We start from the raw sequence: 18,660 nt of genomic DNA, 5'->3' as shown, positions 1-18,660 counted from the left end.
CTGCCCCTCTCCTCCGGCCCTGCTGTCTCGAGGATATTTTCATTCTGTTTCCCTGGGTGACCCCCTCCTCCCACCCTTCTTTTGACTGATAGTGTGCAGTTTCAGCCCAGCTGGCTGGGGTCAGGGGAGCAATCCAAAATGCAGTGTAATTGTAGAGCTTCAGAACTGTTGAAAAGGAAGGCTAGAATGCCGAGGAGACGCCATTGCAGAGCTGGACATTATAAAACAGTTTTGGGGACTTACAGAGGGTTGAGGTTTGCTCAGTAGGGAAGGCTATCATGTTAGTTACTGTCCAGCATCCTGGAAGCCTCTGCCTCCACTTCCTCCAGCAGATCCAAAGTTACAGTTTCAGATGACTTAAGTCTATTAGGCCTTTTAATTCCAATAAAATAGTGGCTGGACATGCACATAATTGAGTTGAAAGTGTGAAATGATGGCGTTTAATAGAAAATACCTATCGTGTCAGTTACTGGAAATGTGTTTTACAGCATGGCAGTGTATCCTAAGTGACCCTGGACCCCCCCTCACCCTCACTTCCCCTCCCCGACCCCCCCGAATCTCCTGGGGGGTACAGAGGTCTGCGAATAGCTTTTTCACTCCCAGTCTGTTACTGTCCCCTCCCACAAAGCCTGCTGTCCCAGCAGTCCCTTGGGACATGTGCAGAGCCTGAGGTGTTCTGACTGGGCAGCTGGCGGCCACAGCAGCGGCTGGTAGGGTAATCTTTCATCCGTGTGAGAGGCCTCAGTGGTTTCGAAAGTGGCTCTGCTCCAGTCAGAGATGGCGCCAGGGCCTCTTTTGTGCCCTGGTCCTTGAATCAGCACGTCCCCGAGGGCTTTCAAGGCACAGGGGGGGCTCAAAAGAGCACCAGGGCTGCAGACGTGCAGCCAGTCCTTTCTGCCCATTAACTGGATGTGTGTCCCTGCTGCTCTCTGAGCGTCCGTGTCCACATTAGAAGCAGAGTGTTAGGTAAGATACTGCCTAGTTCCCCTGAGAGGACTCAGTCAGTAGGGTGGTAGCTGTATGCTCCAGCACAAGCGCATTTGTATAAATTCCCTGCCAGGGAGGGGTGTCGGGAGGCCAGGGCTGGGGTCCAGGGAGACGGTTCCTTCCCTTCGCACCCGTCCCAGTCTTTCAGGGGACCAGGGGCTGCACACGGCCTCTCTCTGTGCTTGGTGCCGAGGGACGTGGTACTGTCCATGCAGCCGGAAACCTTCCCTTGACCTAGCCCACTGGAGGGGCTCTGTGCTTCAGCAGGGTCGTTTCACCTTCGGAAGAAGACAGAACTGGTTTGGATGAAATCCACTGCTGTCCTCCTCCACGTGGGGTGTGAGCCTGTCTGAACGTCACCTGCCTCACTTATCGCCCGAGAATAAAGCCTGTGTGTTTTTAGGAGACCAAGCTTCTAAGTTCAGTCTTCCTTTCTTCTTTGATTGTTTTTATTCCTTTCAGTGGAAGAAAAACCTTTTCATGGATAAAGATGCAACGCATCCTGTGGAAAGGAAGAGAACGCAGGCTATTAGAGCGCTCTGGGTCTCTGTGCCTGTGTTAGGGACTCTGCTTTCTTCCCTCTAAAAACAGAGTCAGCCCTTAACACACTAAGCCAGTTTGATGCTCATATCCTGTTTATTGCTGTTTTGTGACGAGATTTTCTTAAAATTCCGTTTATCCAGCATTATCAGGTACAGTTTACAGAGTGTCTTCCCCCTTGTTTTACCTCACCCTCACGAGGTAGGGTTCTTTCTCTGACTTAATTCTCTACACGAATGTGCTATCTTCAGTCCAGATTCCCAGTCCATGTGAACAAAGAATGTTATCTGTCACCACCCAGACCCAGGCAGCCACTGTCACTGTAGATGAGTTTGCTGGTTCTAGAATTTCACACAGTGGGGTCAGACAGTATGACTTTTTTGTGTGTCTAGCTTTATTCACTTTTTTTTTTTTGAGATTCATCTGAATTATACATATGGATAGTTCCTTTCTTTTAATTGCTAAGAACTACTTCATTGTGTGCATGAATCCTAATTTCGTTTTTGATAGATTTGTTAGTGGTCATTTAGGTTGTGTGCAGAGTTTAGGCTATTCTGAGAAAAGCTGCTAATGTTTTTGTGTGGACATATGTAATAATTTCTCCCGGGTAAATGCCTAGGCGTGGGATGGCTGGATGTGTACATGGCGAGCGTGTGTCAGACTTTATAAGAAACAGCCCGACTGTTCTCTAAGGTGTTGGTCCCATGTAGATTCCCGCCAGGAAGTGTGAGGTTTCCGCCTGCTCTACAGTTTGGCCAAGGCTTGGAATTAACAGCCTTTTAAATCCTGGTTATTCTCCTGGCTGTATAGGGGCATCTCATTGTGACTTTAGTTTGCACTGACCTGGTTACTAACGGCTTCAGCATCCTCTTGGTGTAAGCACATTGGTCATTTGCGTCTTTTCTGTTAGAATGTTTGTAACTCCTCTGCCTGGTTTTTGTTAGGTTGTGTGTCTGTGTATGTTCTCAGTATTCAGTGTATTGGTGTAAGTGCTTTGTCAAACACGGTCACAAATATTTTCTTTTTGTTTTCTTAATGACTTTTTGCCAAAAGCCCAATTGACTATTTTTTTCCCTTTTATTTTAGTATCTTTTGGTGTTCTAAGAAATCTTGGCCAAGTCCAAAGTCACATATAATACATAATTTCTGTTTTCTTCTAGATGTTTTGTAGTTTTCCTTTTTATATTTAGGTCTCTAATCCATTCGAGTTAATTTTTGTATGTGGTGTGATGCAGGGGTGAAGTTTGATTTTTTTTTTTTTTCTCTGTCTCCATAGCCACTTGTTCAGGACCATTTGTTCCAAAGACTGTTCTTTCCCCATTGTATTTGCTTGGCATCTTAGTAAAAAATAAATTGGCCATTTATGTGTGGGTTTATTTCTGGACTTTCTTCTGTTTCACTGATTTATCCTAATGCCAGTAGTGCCCTGGATTGACTAGTTGAGCTTTGTATTATAATAAGCCTTGGAACTGCTTAATCTGAGTCCTCCAACATTGCTTTTTTTTCTCCCCAGTGTTTGACTATTCTCGTTTGTTTCATTTTTTTTTTTAAAGATTTTATTGGGGAATTGGGGGAGGGGAACAGACAGGTTAACAAATTGCTATTTTTGTTCTTCAGTCTAGTTGTGGAGGACGTTGCTTCACTGGCCCATGTTGGTATTATCATTGCGCTCTTCCCAGGTGAGGCAGATCAGTTGCCAGCCACAGGATGGCCGGCTGCTCATGGCAGCTCTTGGCAGCTCACGCTGGCTGTCGGCCACTCACGGTAGCTTACGGGAGCCCACTTCAACCTCACTGCAGCCTACGCCGTCGCCGGCGACTCATGACAGCCCAGCTCCAGGTCGAGCTGTTGTTCACCATCTTAGCTGGAGAGGGCAGTGTCACTGGCCCTCTTATGTGGGATCTGAACTGGGGCCCTGCTGCTTACAGCTGGCGTTCCAGGCCAACTCCTAACCAACGCAGCACTTGGCTGGCCCCATTTTTATATATTTAGAATCAGCCCGTCAATTTGTTTTTGCAAAAAAAGCTGCTGTGATCTTGATTGGGATTGTGTTGAGTGTATAGATTAATTTGGGGGGAAGAATTAATATCTTAGCAGTATGGAATCCTCCAATCTATGAATAGGGTGCCTCTCCTTTTATTTAGGTCTTCATTAAGTTTTCTCAGATACATTTCATAGGTGTCAGTTTCTAGGCCTTTCACATATTTTGTTAAACTTATCCTTAAGTATTTCATGTATTTTAATGCTGTTATAAATGGAACTACCTGTTATTTTTCTTTCACTTTTCAATTGTTAATTTTCTGGTAAGGAGCTTACTGTTTTATAGAGACATTGACAAGTAGCAGTCAGGTGAGGGACTGAAGAACAGACAAGGAGTGTTCAATCTCCAGTGAGCTAGTTTGGGACGGCTTTGCAGAGCAGGTGGCATTTGGTTGTCCCTAGAGAAACCTGCATTGGTAGAGAAAATGAGTGCTAGGACAAGCGGATTTCAGAAAGTGTGAGCCAAGGTCAGAGGCAGGAATGCAAGGAATGCTGTGAAAAGAATGAGCAGAAGCTGGACTGGGCCACGCTGTATGTAACATGAGGGGTGGAGTGTGTAAGGTGATGGCGTATAAAGACATTGGGCCAGAGTGACAAGGGGCTTCCTGCTGGGCAAGTTACACTTCATTCTGTGGGTGCTCGGGAGCCTTGGTGTGTTTATGAGCCAGGGAAATGGAGCCTTTCTTCTGCATTTATCTTATTTTTTAAAGTTGTAGTAAAATATACCTTACATAAAATTGATCATTTTAACCAGTTTTTAGTGTCCAGTCAGTGGCATTAGGTACATTCACGTTGTTGTGTAACCATCTCCACCATCCATTTCCAGAACGCTTTTCATTTCCCCAAACTGAAACTCTGTCCCCATTAAACACTAACTTCCCATTACCCCTGGCAGCCATCATTCTACTTTCCTTCTCTATGAATTAGCCTCCTCTAGGAAACCTCTTGTAAGTGGAATCACATAGTGTTTGTTCTTTCATGACTGAATTGTTTCACTGAGCATGGTGTCTCCAGGTCCACCCATGTTGTAGTAGGTGTCAGGATGTCCTTCCTTCTTAAGGCTGAAGAATAATCTGTTGTATGGATGGACTACATTGATTACCCATCCATCCATCCATTAGTGGACACTTGGCTTGCCGCGCCACCTTTTCGCTACAGAGCTGTTCTTAAGTGCAGAGGACCTCAGAGATGAAGAAGAAATTTGGAGCTAGGAAATCTGACATAAAATTGTTGGCTAGAAGCTTCTTCATAGCATCCATCTTAATTTCTAGCTGTTTTTATTTCCTTGCATACTATTTGTCTCTCTAACTTGAATGTAAGAGATCATGTTTGTTTTGCTTATTATGGTATACCCCACACTTAGGTACCCAAACATTTGTGCAATGAGGTCTTTTTAGTAAATATTTAAAATCTCTTACAGTAAACAGAGCATATATTTGCATTTTCCTTTACACCCTCCTGTTGCTATTGGGTCTTCGGAAAAGTCATGACACATGTTTGCAACAGATGGAACTAGTTCATTTTTGGAAGTACTAGAGTCATTCGCATCTATGTTATTGCTATGTCATTTGACAGCTGATAGTTCTAGCTTCATTTAAAAAAATTGAGCGATTTGGTTGAGTTTTGGAGATTTTACAACAAGTTGAAGATGGAAGAGCAAACTGTGCATTTTTTGCCATATTTTACTGTTTTACTTCCAAAAATGGAAGAATGCACATCAAGCTTGTGAAAAGTTGCATAAAGTTTACGGTGACAATGCTCTACAAGAATGTCAGTGCCAACGATGGTTCACGAAATTCTGTGCTGGTGATTTTGATCTCAACGACGCTCCTCGATCAGGGAGGCCCACTGAAGTTGATTACAATAAAATAAAGGCATTGATCAAGTCAAACCCACGTTACACGACATGAGAGATTGCAGAAACATTGAACATCTTTCATTCAAGCGTTCATGACCACCTGAAGAAGCTGGGATACGTACGCAAGCTTGCTATTTGGGTTCCGTATGAACTCAAAGAAGTTCATTTGACAGCAAGCATAAACATCTGCGATATGCTCAAATGATCCTTTCTTGAAGCGACTGATAACTGGTGATGAGAAGTGGATTGTTTACAACAATATGGTGTGCCAAATGGTCTTGGTCCTGACGTGATGATTCGCCTCAAACAATATCGAAAGCAGACATTCATTAGAGGAAGGTTATACTCTTTAGTGTGGTAGGATTTTAAAGGTGTCGTGTTTTTCGAGCTCCTACCAAGGAACCAAACAATCAATTTGAATGTGTATTGTCAGCAATAGGACAGTTTGAGTGAATCTGTCATCCAGAAACGTCCAGAGCTTGTTAATTGTAAAGGAGTTGTGTTCCATCGTGATAACACGAGACCACACACAACTTTGATCACCTGTCAAAAATTATTGGAACTTATTGGATGGGATGTGTTGCCACACCTACCATACTCACCTGACCTTGCACCATCAGACTTCCACTTGTTTCACTTTTTTCAAAACTCCTTGCATGGTATAACGTTCAATTCAGATGAGGCTGTAAATCAGCACCTTGTTCAGTTTTTTGCAAATAAAGACAGGTCCTTCTAAGAACGAGGAATTATGAAGCTCACTGAAAGATGGCAAAAGGTTATTGAACAAAACGGGCAATATATCATTGATTGATCTTTGTTCTTTATATAAATAAATGACTTTTGAAAAACATAGATAAAATACATCATGACTTTTCGGAAGACCCAATAGCATTCACCATAGTCTCTTGACTGGGCATGCCTCTTCCTGCACCATCTCCTTACTTTACCAGCTCATCCGTAATGATGCTGCTGGAATGATCTTTAAAAAGGTGGACATGCATCAATGCCACCTTTCCTGAAAACCTCCTGTGACTCCCTCTTTCATAAGATGATGGCTCTGGGAGCCTAAATGTTTAGCTGCTGCTCTAGATGGTGAAGCCCTGGGTGTTGGGCTTGCCTTTGGATTTGGAGTACAATGTCTTGAATATGGTTGGTTTTTAACAACTTGCTACTGAGTTAAATTGAACACATGTAATTGGAATGAAAATACTATGCTCTCACTATTGTATTTCAAACTTGTGTTAGCAGCCAATTTGGTTTTTAGTGGTAGTCTCCTGCCCACCTAGGAATCAGGCTTCAGAAACTAGGTAGTCTTGTTCCTGTGCTGTTGCCAGGTTACCTACATCATTCAGATTAGTCAAAACATGTGCAGGTCTAGGTTTCATCTTTTGCTTTCTCCAAAACACTAGAAGGGTACTTTCTGTTAGGGTTTGCATATCCATCCATGTATTAATCTGACTTTCAAGAATCATAGTAACTGCCCAAAAGAGTGTGTCCTGTGGATTTTTATAGCAATTCCTTTGGGGATTCCTTGCTGATTTATATAATTCAGAAAGGCAGATAGAGTCTCAGGACTCAGAATAGGCTTGTATGCACATGCCCTTTAATTTTTTTCCTTTTACTTTTTTATTCTTATTTTTAATTTTCAATTACAGTTGACATTCAGTGTTACTTTATGTTAGTTCCAGGTGTACAGCATAGTGGTTAGACATTTATATAACTTAAGAAGTGATCCCCGATTAGTATGCACCTGACACTATGCAGTTATCCCAATATTATTGACTATATTCCCTATGCTGTACTTACATCCCCGTGACTATTTTGTAACCACCAAGGGAAAAGGTGAAGAGATTAATGTGCACATCCCCTGTTAGAAATGCAGACTTGCCTTTGGGCTAGTGATAAATCTTTTAAAGATTCAGCTTTCAGAGTCAATGATGAAACTGAGGCATGATTGTCATAGGCCCTGTTCAGACACCAGAGAGTCACAAGTAGAGACCTTATTTTATCTTCTCAGATTCAGATTAAACCAGCATTGATGGAATGTCTCTGAAGTCAGAGGCTTGTGTTCACAGCCCTGTCCTGGGCTCTCCACAGCAGTCATGTTGGCACATAACTGTGACCAGTTCTAGACCAGGGCCCCAGGCATCAAAGAAGTTCAGTGGCCTGTTCTGAGTCATCCGGTCATTCAGATAACGGTCATCTGAGTCTTAAGGAATTTCAGATGCAGCCTAGCTGAGGGAAACATTCCAACCAGACTATCTAAAGCTGTGCTGCTTTTTCTGAGGTTTCTTAGACCAATCTTTAGGCAGTCCATTTAGACTGTGTGCAGAGGCCTGTGGGAGCATTTGGACGAGTCTGCCTGATGCGTCTTAACCGTAACCCTATAAGGGAAAATATGCTGGTGCCTCGCTTGAGTGTGGGCTCCTTGCTTCACTGCCACACGAGTCCCTAAGTGCACTTCTGAATATTCTCACACAGTGCCTCACGGTCTTAGCAGAGAGGGGCCCTGACCAGGTGGTGATCGGCCTGTTTGAGGAAATGAACTGGTCAGAATCAGTCTTCCAGCACTTTTGATGTGTACATTCTAAGAATATCACGGGAGACACAGTTACTATGAGAGGAAGGTCCATGGTATGTATCTCTGCAGCTTTCTCATCAAAACAAATCTCAGGAATTTTGCCTGTTACAGAGATTTAGAAACAAAAAAGTGATTTAATTCACCAAACACATAGTGAGTGAGTGTTCTGGCTTCCCGTCAGGCTTTGTGCTAGGCACTCACGGTACAGAGAGAAGTCACGGAGGCCCCAACTTTAGGCTGCCTACTGACTGAAAGAGGAGACAGACAAATTAACCCATAGTTACAATATAAGGTGACAACAGTGATGAGGGTCAGCCAGAGGTGGTGACAACTGAGCTGAGTCTGGGAGCGTAGATAGGTAAGTAGCCTGTTGAAGAGGTGAGCTGGGGTGTGTGTGAGGACAAGATAGGTGTTGACTAAAAAACCGCATGCAGCCTAAGAGAAAGCTTAAAGACTTAATTGAGTCAAACTGACAACAGTTGTCAGGAAGCAAAATCCCAATGGATTGAGAAAATACCCTGGAAAATGGCAGTTTTACAATTTATTTTACATATTAGAATCAAAGGAGGAGGGTTACTTGAAATCCATTGGTGGTAGATTAAGGGGGTGGGCGAAAGCAAAGTGGGGAAATCTCTGGGATTAGATAAAAAGTAAAATGGAGAGACAGGTACTTCTTTTACATTGGTGGGTGCAGGATAGTTAGCAGCTATAATAGCATTTTAGAGCACGTAGAGATGGTAACTGGGACAAGAACAACAATGAGGGATTCTGTAGTTTCCTGCTCTGGTGTGGGGGGTTGTGACTTGAGAGGTCCGGAAAAGGGGATGACTGACATTCCAAGGGCATGTTATCTTAGATGCAAAAAGGCAACAGACAGGCCCACTTAAAGGCAAAGACTGACCTTTGTCAGGGAAGCTACAGGCAAAGGAGGTGACCACTGGCCACGACATGCAACTCAGACCACCCTACTGATACCCTGGCTGCCTGCCTCTTGCAAAAGTTAAAATTATCGAGAGACAAGTTTGGTGGAAAGAAAAGCCGGTTTGTTCAGAATCCCGGCATTCTGGGAGGATGGTGGACTCCTGTCCAAAGGCCACCTCCCCGTTCCTAGACTGGTCAGAAGGTTTTATAGGTGCACAAGAAGAACAGAGGAAACGGGGGAGTCAGCCAGGTAGGTCTGAGGGCTGGCATGCTTCCTGGGGTCTGGTCTGTTGTAAGATGATGTCTTCTTTGGACAAGGCCACTGTGGGCCGGGGCTTTATGTGTATTCCGGAGTCTGGGTGCCTGAGGATTTAAAAAATTGTCCTTTCCAGGTTAGGATTTTGTTAATTAAATGGAATAACAAGGTATGTGTAGTATTAAGAAAGGGAACAAAACAGAGTTCTTCAGTTAATCAGTAAAGGGAGAAACAAAGAGGAAATGACTGAATCTCATGGCAATCTAAATGCAAACCAGCCAGGTTTAATTACAGGCGGCTAGATAGTAAAGGTAAGTCCAATTACGTATCGATTCCCGAATTTCTCCCTTTCACTCTGTGGTTAATTTCGGGCCCTGAGTTTGTAGGACCTGCCTTGCAGGCCTCCCCTGAGCCTGTCAGGTGTTTTCGTCCACACAGGGATGCACTGTGTTAGGGCATACCTCCAGCAGGGAACGCCAAGGTTGGGCCCACAGCATCCTAATGCAGGGGGAAAACTGCGCTGTTCACAAGGGTTACAGTGTGACGCCCAAGGCGGGGAGTGGAAGAGAGATGAATCTGGAAAAAGATGCAGGGGCTAGTTGAGAATCTGATCCGAGGTCAGGAGAAGTCATTGCAAAGGAGAATGCAGGGGACAAGGGCATTTTCTAAAGAGCAGGTTGATCTTGGGCCAGCCATGCTTCACAAAATGTTTAATTGGAGCCTCAAATGTAGCACAGTGGTCCTCAGTGAGGGACATGAGATGGGGTTTTATGAAACCAGTTCCCCAGTGGACGGCAGGTGGGTGGCAGGAGTACGGTTCCTGGGGCTATGGAATGTGCTGTGTATGTGTCTGCGAGGCAGAGGGAGGGTATGAAGTCCACCTCCAGCCCTCAGTCTCCAGGAGCACATGCTTTTATTTTTATGTCATCTCCTTGAGCCGTCTTTTCTTTTTACATCTGGTTTTGAGTCATAGTTAGAAGATCTTTTCCCACACCAAGGTTATAAAAGAATTCACTTGCTATTTCTTAAATGACTTGAGTGGTTTCATTTATTATATTTTGATTCTTCAGTATCTTTAGTGCTTTTTCTAGAATATGTTTTCAGTTTTATCTTTTTTCCCCTCAGTTGCTACGAATTGTCCTAACTCCAATTAAGTGTGCCTTTTCCCCATTGATTTGAGATACTGCCTTTATCAGATGCTGTATACCCTTAAACGCTGTATATCTATATAAAGGGTGGCCTCACTTAGGGTCTTAAACCCTGGAGGGTGTTGGAGGCATGTAGAATTGTAGATTGGGGAAGAATTCCACAAACCAGTGGTTTTTGAACTTTTTTGCTTAGAACTTTTTGGTATCAAAATATGTGTTAAAGACCCCAAAGAGCTTTTTTTCATGTAGGGATATCTGTAGATATTTATCATACTAGAATTTAAAACTGACAGATTTTAAAGCTATTAATTCACTTAAGAAATAATACATATTTATGAAACGTAACTGTGCTTGCCAAACAAGATAATTTGTGGGAGAGTGGCATTGTTGTCTATTTCTGTAAGTGCCTGCAGTACCTGACTTCACAGAAATAGAGCCGGACTCTCTACTTCCTCATTCAGATTGCAGTGAGGCGTTTCGCGGGAAGTACAAGAGAAAATGTGGTGTGCTCACACAGATATGTGGTTGGAAAAGAGAAGCATGTTTCGTGCCTTTTCAGAAAATTGTGAATATTCTTCTTTGATACTACACCAAAACTCGATGACAAGTAGTAGTTTCTTAAAGTTCATTTGCAGTGTGGACTCTGCAGCTGTCTCAGAAAGAGCCCTTCATTCTCTGTTATGTCAGAGATTTGGGCTTCGTTGCACGGTAGATGGGTCTTTACCCACGTGTGGTTGTGTGACATCGTGGTTCACTAAGTTGTGCAGATCTCCCAAATGGTGACAAAATCAGAAAATCATACTTCCTTCCAGACAGCAATATACCTAAGTCTGCAGAAGCGGTTCAGATGCACGCCCCATTTCATCACACAGGGTACTAAAAGGGGGTGTCCTCAGTAGTGGAGATTTAATAAAAGCAATGATGTTTATCTCTTCGTCAGAGTCATCAAAGACATGCTTAAGTGACAGTAGCATTTTTTTTCTTTTTTTACTGCATGCGGATGGTAAAGAATATGATGACCACTGATACATTTTGGTGCTACTGCTTTGACTAAGATGCCAGCAACTTAGTCACCCTCGCATATTGCACCATTAGTGCAGGGAAAGGTGAAAAGTTTCTGAATATTATGAAAACAGTTTGGCTTTGCGGACTCCCTGAACGGGTTTTGGAGTCCTCCAGAGGTTCACAGCATGATTTAAAACTTGCTGACATCAGCCATAGTCCAGCCTTGTGGATACCAGAAGGAAAATCTGTCATGTGACAGGAAGCCAGGACCTGCACGTGTGTTTTAAGTCCTTGTCGGCACCCAGCATCTCTTGTTGTAACTGTATAAATGTGTTCACAGTCTTCCTGGGGATGGAGCCAGCCCTACAAAGCAGAGAGTTGGCATTGAGTTTCTGAAACCATGTCCTAGTGGTTATTGGAAAACTATTTGGCATTTTAAGCTACCATCTCCTTGACATTGAAATTTAATATCATGCAGTTGACACCGAATGATGATGTCAAGCTTCTGGGTCACGACTCCATCTGCTGGCAACCTGGCTTTGGAGCTTCTGTCAGCTGCATATTGTTGCCTCAGAGCAAAAGCAAAGGACTAGCACATTTGTCTAGACTCTAGAAGATGCATGGATCTTTTTTTCATGTTGGAATACTATATTCAACCATCAAACTGAAAATGAAATGCTTTGCGTAAAATTTAATTCATATTTTGACATTTACAAATCAGCGGGTCTAATAGTACCCTTCCTCTTCTTTCCTTTGTTTTCAGCGATGGAAGAGTTAATAGTTGAACTTCGTCTCTTTCTTGAACTTCTGGACCATGAATATCTAACATCAACTGTCAGAGAGAAAAAGGCAGTAATTACGGACATCCTGCTGAGGATACAGTCCTCTAAAGGTGCGTCTCATTCAAACTTCTGCTCTTTCCTCGTCCAGTCTCCTTTGCCTCTGAACCATCTTTCATTCTGCCATCTTTCTAAAACATATTCATTTCTTCGTTAACTTACGGATTTATTTTTTCATCAAGTTGTCATTGAAGGTTTTACTATGTGCCAGGTACTGTGTTAGTCTCTAGCTACAGAAAGATAAAGCCTTAAAGGAGCTGATAGAATAGTGGGTGTGTTGGGGGGCTCCCAAGAGCACCCCAACATTTGGAGATTCACTAGAAAGACTCAGCATATAGTTATACTTTCTCATCCCCAGGAGTTATGACCGAGGTAGTGAGGACACACAGTCAAATTGTGGGGGAGAAAGACGCAGGCGTAGCCTGGAGGAATGGTGTGCAGCCTTCCGTCTGCCGTCTCTCCCCCTTCAGTGTCACACAGAGCACACCCTTTCAGCAACGACAGTGCAGCAGCCTATGTGCAATGCTTCTGTTCTGGGCGGCTCACCACAGACTCGGTGCCCAAGGATTTTACTGGGGGCTGATCACGTAGGCACCTTCTGCCTGGCACTACCACATTTCCAGACTCCCAGAAAAGCAGGTTTATTAGGGTTCCCCAGAGAAAAAAAACCAACAGGAGAGACAGAGATAGATAGATGGAGACAGAGCTAGAAATAGAGATAAAGATATAAGAGGAGATTTACTGTAGGAATTGGCTCATGTGGTTATGGAAGCACAAAGGTCACACGGGGTCTGCAGTCTGCAGGAAGAGAACCAGGAGAGCCGGTGGTGTGATCCCATTTCAGTCTGAGAATCGGGGCTGATGGTGTAAGTCCCCTCCTGACTCCAAAAGCTTGAGAACCAGGAGTGCCAGTGTCTGAGGTCAGGAGAGCACGGACGGCTCAGCTCAAACAGAGAGCTTTTTTGCCCTTCCTCTACTTTTTTGTACTTTTTTGGGCCCTTAACGGATTAGATGATGCCCCCCCCACACACACACACACACATGGGGGAGGGCCACCCCCTTTATTCGGTTCACCAACTCAAATGCTGATCTCTTCCAGAAACACGCTCACAGAGACCCCTAGAAATAATGTCCTACCAGCTGTCTGGGCCTCCCTTGGCCCAGTCAAGTGGACACACAGAATTAACCAACACAGCAGGTGTTGGTCATACGCCACGTTGTTTGGCAGTCTAGGCACAGTGAACCAACTTGATCCATTAGGACAGTGGACACACTTTTGAAATCCTTATCCCAGATGCCAGCCAAGGGCCAGCCTTGCAAGTGGGCCTGCTGCCTGTCGCTTCTGTGCACAGAGAGTAGGACACAAAGGCAGGGAGTGCTTTCCTGGTAGGTACTGTTGTCGGGAGCGTTAGAGGGTAGGGAGAGCCCCTAAGAGGGGACTCCAGACCAGCTCAGTGAGAGAGAGAGAGAGAGAGAGATGGAGAGAGGTGGAGGGGCTGGGGCGGTTATTGCTCTTGGGGGCTGCGGTGTGAGACTCTGGTGGGTGCTGTAGGAGATAGTGGGTGAGATGTTCCTGTTAATAGCTTTATTGGGAGATGATTCACGCACCACACCCTTCAGCCATTTGAAGTGTACACTTCATTGGATTTTAGTGTGTGAGGCCATGGTGTGATGCAGTTGGATTTGTTGCCTGTTAGCCTGGACCTCGGCTGAAGGATTTGGCAGCACATTGAACATGAGGCACGTGAGGCCCTGGGTAGACGGGGGGACCTGTCACTCAGATGGGAGCACAGGATGAGGACCGTGTTTAGGGGGCAAAGTGAAACGGTCACTTTTGAAACAATGCTGTTTGTCTCTTGCCTGGACCCTCCTGGGTCTGCCATTGTCCCCGGCAAAGCCCAGGCCCTTAGGTGTCACATGTGTCTTCTCCACAAACTGGCTTTGGTCCCTGGCTTCCCGTCACCAGGTATATGACCTTGCCAAGTCACTTAATCTCTTGATGCTGCACTTTCCTCGTCTGTGACAAGGGTGGACAGTAGCATCTACCTCACAGGGATGGTGTGAAGAGTGAAGGAGAGTATATAAAATATTTCCAAACAGTGCCTGATGCATAGCAGACACTCAATAACTAATGACTTCTGTTTCCTGCTCTTGCTTTTATTAGCAGAGGTGGCATTTCTTTTCAACCTCATCTCCTCTGCGTGTACCCTTCCCGCAGCCATTCCACCACCGGTCTGAACAGTCCACAGTGTCTGGGCCTCTTGCCCCTGGACTTACTGTTTTCCCCTGATTCTCTCCTTCTCTTCCTCTGGCCCATGAGTTCCAACCCTTTGTCTCCATGCTTCGCTCTGAATGCATCTTCTGATATTTTCCAATTCACTAATTCTCTCTTCAGTGCTTTAATTTGTTTAAGTTTCACCCACTGATTGTTTTAGTGGTAGAGTTTCCATTTGTTTCCTCCCTCCCTCTCTCTCTCCCTCCCTCCCTCCCTCCCTCCCTCCCTCCTTCTCGCTCTCTCTTTCTTTCTTTCTTTTATTGTTTCCAGTTCTCTGCCAAAATTCTGGTCTCTGTTGCAACTTGTAGCGGTCAGGGATTTTGTCTTTACATGTCTCTGCCTAGTCTGTAGCATTGCGTTAAGTGGTTGTTTTTCTAGGCCTTTCCACGTGAGCTCTTGGCATATAACTAATACTGTGCCCAGATTGCAGCTGGTTTCTGCTTCTTACCCGCCTTCACTGATAAATGCTCACCACATTTTCCAACAGCCAGCTGTATATATACTTGACTTCCCACCTAGAATATGAGTGCCCTGAGGGTATGAGCTGGTATCAGTCATGCCAATTATAAAGTACGTTGGGTACAGTATGTGACTTTAAGAGGGCACTCAATACAAATGTACTGATTCCCAGGAAAGCGTCTGCCCCCTTTGTACATGGGTACGTGCTAACCTGAGTAGGAGTTCAGGTGAACAGCTCTCCTTTGAGAGGCTGTGTGGCGCTGGGAGGAATGTCGGCTTTGCTGCCAGCTTCATTTTTCTACCTGTTAATGTTTCAGTACTTTAACCTTTTCTTGTTTTTCCAGCCGTAGAGAATACTACCTTGTAGGATTGTTGTGAAGGGTTAGAGGAAATAAACATTTGCCAAGTGTTCGATACGGGGCTGGTAGCAGTGCCATCACCTCACCAGTCTGTGGTTTTGGTTGGTGCTTACAGGTTTTGAAGTGAAAGATCATGCTCCGAAGCAAGAGGCCCCCCACAGCCTGCCGGCCCCTCCCCAGATGCCCCTGCCCGAGATCCCGCAGCCATGGCTGGTGAGTTAGCCCCTCCATCGCAGCACGGTCACTGGCGCCTGGCTTCCTGGCTCTAGGGGCAGGCGACGCAAGCCCGGTTCTGAAGAAAGGAGGCTTCCTCGGACTGTTCAAGGGCTGCTAGTAAGAGCTGAGTGGGAGGCTTAAGGGGAGCCTTCCCTTAGGAAGCTGCTGTTTCTTTGAAAATTACTGGAGCTGCAGGTCCACGGAAATCTGTCCTTAGATTAAAAAACAAACAAACAAACAAAACAGAGGATTTGATAGGCAAAACAATGACAGTGGAGCCTGGGGACATGGGCCTCTTCCTGGGTTAACTGAATTTGAATACCTTAGTCTGAAACTTTGATAGTCATTGTTATGCTTCTCCTGGAATTAAAAAAAAACACAACAGTTGTTTTTTTTTTCCAGAAGAAAAATATGTTCACATTCCAGGAATGTGTATTTTATTTGACCTTATGTATTCAAAATTTGTTTTGGAGTTCTTGTGCCACTTTTGCAATCTGGGAATACTCGCACACGCAATTCTTCATGTCCCATTCAGCCTTTTCTGCCTTTTGCTGTTTTCTAATTTGCTTACTCAGGGAAATTAGACTTTCATTCAAAATTAGAGCAATGTCAGTTCCTTGGCAGTTCTCTTTCTAATGTTCGCTTTCTCTATGAATCACCTAATTATCTCTCCAGCAGGATAAAAACTGCAGGAAAGCAGGGCCACGTGTCATTTACTTCCGTCCTGCCTGGGCCCCAGCTGATGGCTGATGTCCAGTAGGCACTCCGTAATTACCATTTTAGAGGAGGGCAAAGGAAATTAGCACTTACTGGGTTCCTACCACACATCACAGAGCATGCTTGTTATTTTTTCACTTACAATTGCATTGAATCCTGACTGCTTGACCTCAAAGAACCCCTGATTTAACTCTACACATGTACGTAGTATGTATACCCATTTTCCAGAAAAGGAAATTGAAGTTCGGTGAAGAGATCTGCTCAAGGACCTGTGCTAAGTAGGAAAGGCACACATTGTAACCTGTTCTTTGGATTTCAGATCTAGCCTGTTGTCACCAGTACTGTTGGGAGGTGTGTGGCTGCAAAGCTGATGCCAGCCTGACTCATAGATGTGAGAAGGCTGTGTGAGGTGCTGTGAGCCTGTCCCGGAGTCACAGTCTAGGCAGGCAGCGGGGTGCAGGGTGCAGACTGGGGAGCACGCTGTCTGCTTCTGGTGTCAGCTCTGCACTGACTCACATGATTTAGACCGTGACTTCCTGTGCCTCAGACGCCTCATTACTAAAATGACTATTGACAGTAGGACCTATTTCATATGATTGTTGTGGAGAATGAGCTGATATATCGCAAATGCTTAGAATACATGCCTGGTATGTAGCAAACCCCATGTAAGAGCTGGTGGTACCAGATAGAGCAGCGCTTCTCAAAAGTTCACGTCCAAATGGCTCCCCGGGGAGCTGTTAAAATGCACATTCTGACCCACTTGGTCTGTGGTGTACATGGGCCTCAGGTGCTGCATTTCTAACACGATCGATCGCTGCAGAAGGTAGGACACCCCCCAAGGGCAATTAAGGTCATTGGTATGCCTCCCGCCCAGGAGTGCCACTGTTCTCACTCAGGCACACTTTCTTTTAGCCTTTCTCACCTGTGTTGTCTGGTGCAGGGCCATAGCTTCCGGTGGCCACTGGGCATTTGTGGTGTGGCTGGTTCTAACTGGGGGGTATGTGTGTGTCTAATTCACACTGGATTTAGAGGCTTCTGAAAAAAGGACATAAAATATCTCCTGAAGTTTTACATTAATTATGTGTTGAATTATAATGTTTTGGATATGCAGAGTGAAAGAAGCTATATTAATAAAATCAGTTTCATAAATTTCTATGGTTTGTAGGAAAATTTAAATTATATGTGTGACTCACATTTGTAGATTGCATTCTTTTTTGGTTCTATACATTTAATCTTCCCACAGTTGAGCACATATTGAATATATGACCTTTATATGCTGTTTTTCTTTTTTTAACATTATATGTTATATATTTTTTCTTTTTTATAAACTTTCTAATTATTTTTTTTTAACTCGCATCCTGTTTGTTGTAGAAACTGACTTGACTATTTTTCATTGTCTCATTTGTTGTTTTTAGATATAATGCAAAATTCTAGTCCAGAAGTATGTCAACAGTATTAATTTTATAAACTGATATTTATCTAAAAGATAAAGAACTAGTTGAGAACTCAGTGGTTCATGAGTTTCCTGGTGTACTTTTATTTCTCTAAGCTTGTCTGAGCCTGTGGCTCTCCTACGATATGTCTCAATATGCTGGGTCTAGTGTGTCATCGTCACATTTCAGATCAGGAAAGTGTTTGGAGATCGAAGGTGAAATACAAACTTCTTGAAGCAGCCAGAAGCGTAAAGATGGGTATACGAATTTCATGGGCTCTCCTTTAGTGCCACATAAAGTGCCATCTAACTGGTCTGGCCTAAAATACATGTCCCAGTTGTGCCAGGCCAGATGGAGTGAAGGTGAGTTTCAACGCCAATTTCAGATGAAGAATACTCATTGAATGGTCAGCATTTTCTTCCATTTCTATGGATTTTTTTCCCCTCAAATACAGTTTATTATTCATTCTCACTCACCCTCTTTTTCTCTCTCCTCTCCGTGTCTGTCACCCTGCCTGGCATATGCTCTGCCCCCGCCTTTGGCTGTGAAATGGCCGTGGCAGACTGCCCTGGTTGAAGGTATATGAGAAGCCTACCTACCGATGGAATCAGAACTAGTAGTTGGTTAATCAAAGAGGTTGGTTAAAGTAAGGAATTGTCAAAAAGGTATACATTTGCTTTAACTACTTTAGGTTTAAACCAATACATTCTGAGTAGCAGTTTGACCAGTGGGTGACGTCTCCCTATTGGTGCCCAACGCTTGGATGTCCAGTGGGTTTTTTCTCCTCCTCCAAGCCGTGCCATTCCTTGCTAGAAACTAGTAGGATTTTGATATAGGGTCAAGGGCTGTGTTCTTTGAGTATGGGGCTGCACAGTGGATTCTACTTGTCTTTTCTGCATAATCTGTACTCATGATACATTGTTAGTCATGTCCAGTTTTTGTTTCCCTAAAGTGGAGTAAAGGTTAGACACTTGTGAAACAATCGAGTTCCAAGGCTCTTAAATTTGATGGGTGCTGTGCAGGTCT

The 18,660-nt window shown here is 44.2% G+C and overlaps 1 protein-coding gene across 2 annotated transcripts in view; it reads left to right on the top strand.

The window, feature by feature from the left end:
* Positions 1 to 18,660, top strand: part of AFAP1 (actin filament associated protein 1) — a 129,538-nt gene that overhangs the window by 41,052 nt on the left and 69,826 nt on the right. For both annotated transcript variants that reach the window (XM_019626453.1, XM_019626454.1), the window contains 2 exons: positions 12,100 to 12,228; positions 15,384 to 15,481. In XM_019626453.1, coding sequence (XP_019481998.1) covers positions 12,102 to 12,228; positions 15,384 to 15,481 — 225 coding nt within the window. In that variant the 5' untranslated portion in view covers positions 12,100 to 12,101. Of the gene's footprint in view, positions 1 to 12,099; positions 12,229 to 15,383; positions 15,482 to 18,660 lie in introns of those variants that run through there.

Source organism: Hipposideros armiger, unplaced genomic scaffold, assembly GCF_001890085.2.
Source record: "Hipposideros armiger isolate ML-2016 unplaced genomic scaffold, ASM189008v1 scaffold_677, whole genome shotgun sequence".
NCBI classification, from domain to species: Eukaryota; Metazoa; Chordata; class Mammalia; order Chiroptera; family Hipposideridae; genus Hipposideros; species Hipposideros armiger.
The sequence above is the reverse complement of the archived record's forward strand: the minus strand, read 5'-3'. Positions and strand labels throughout refer to the sequence as shown.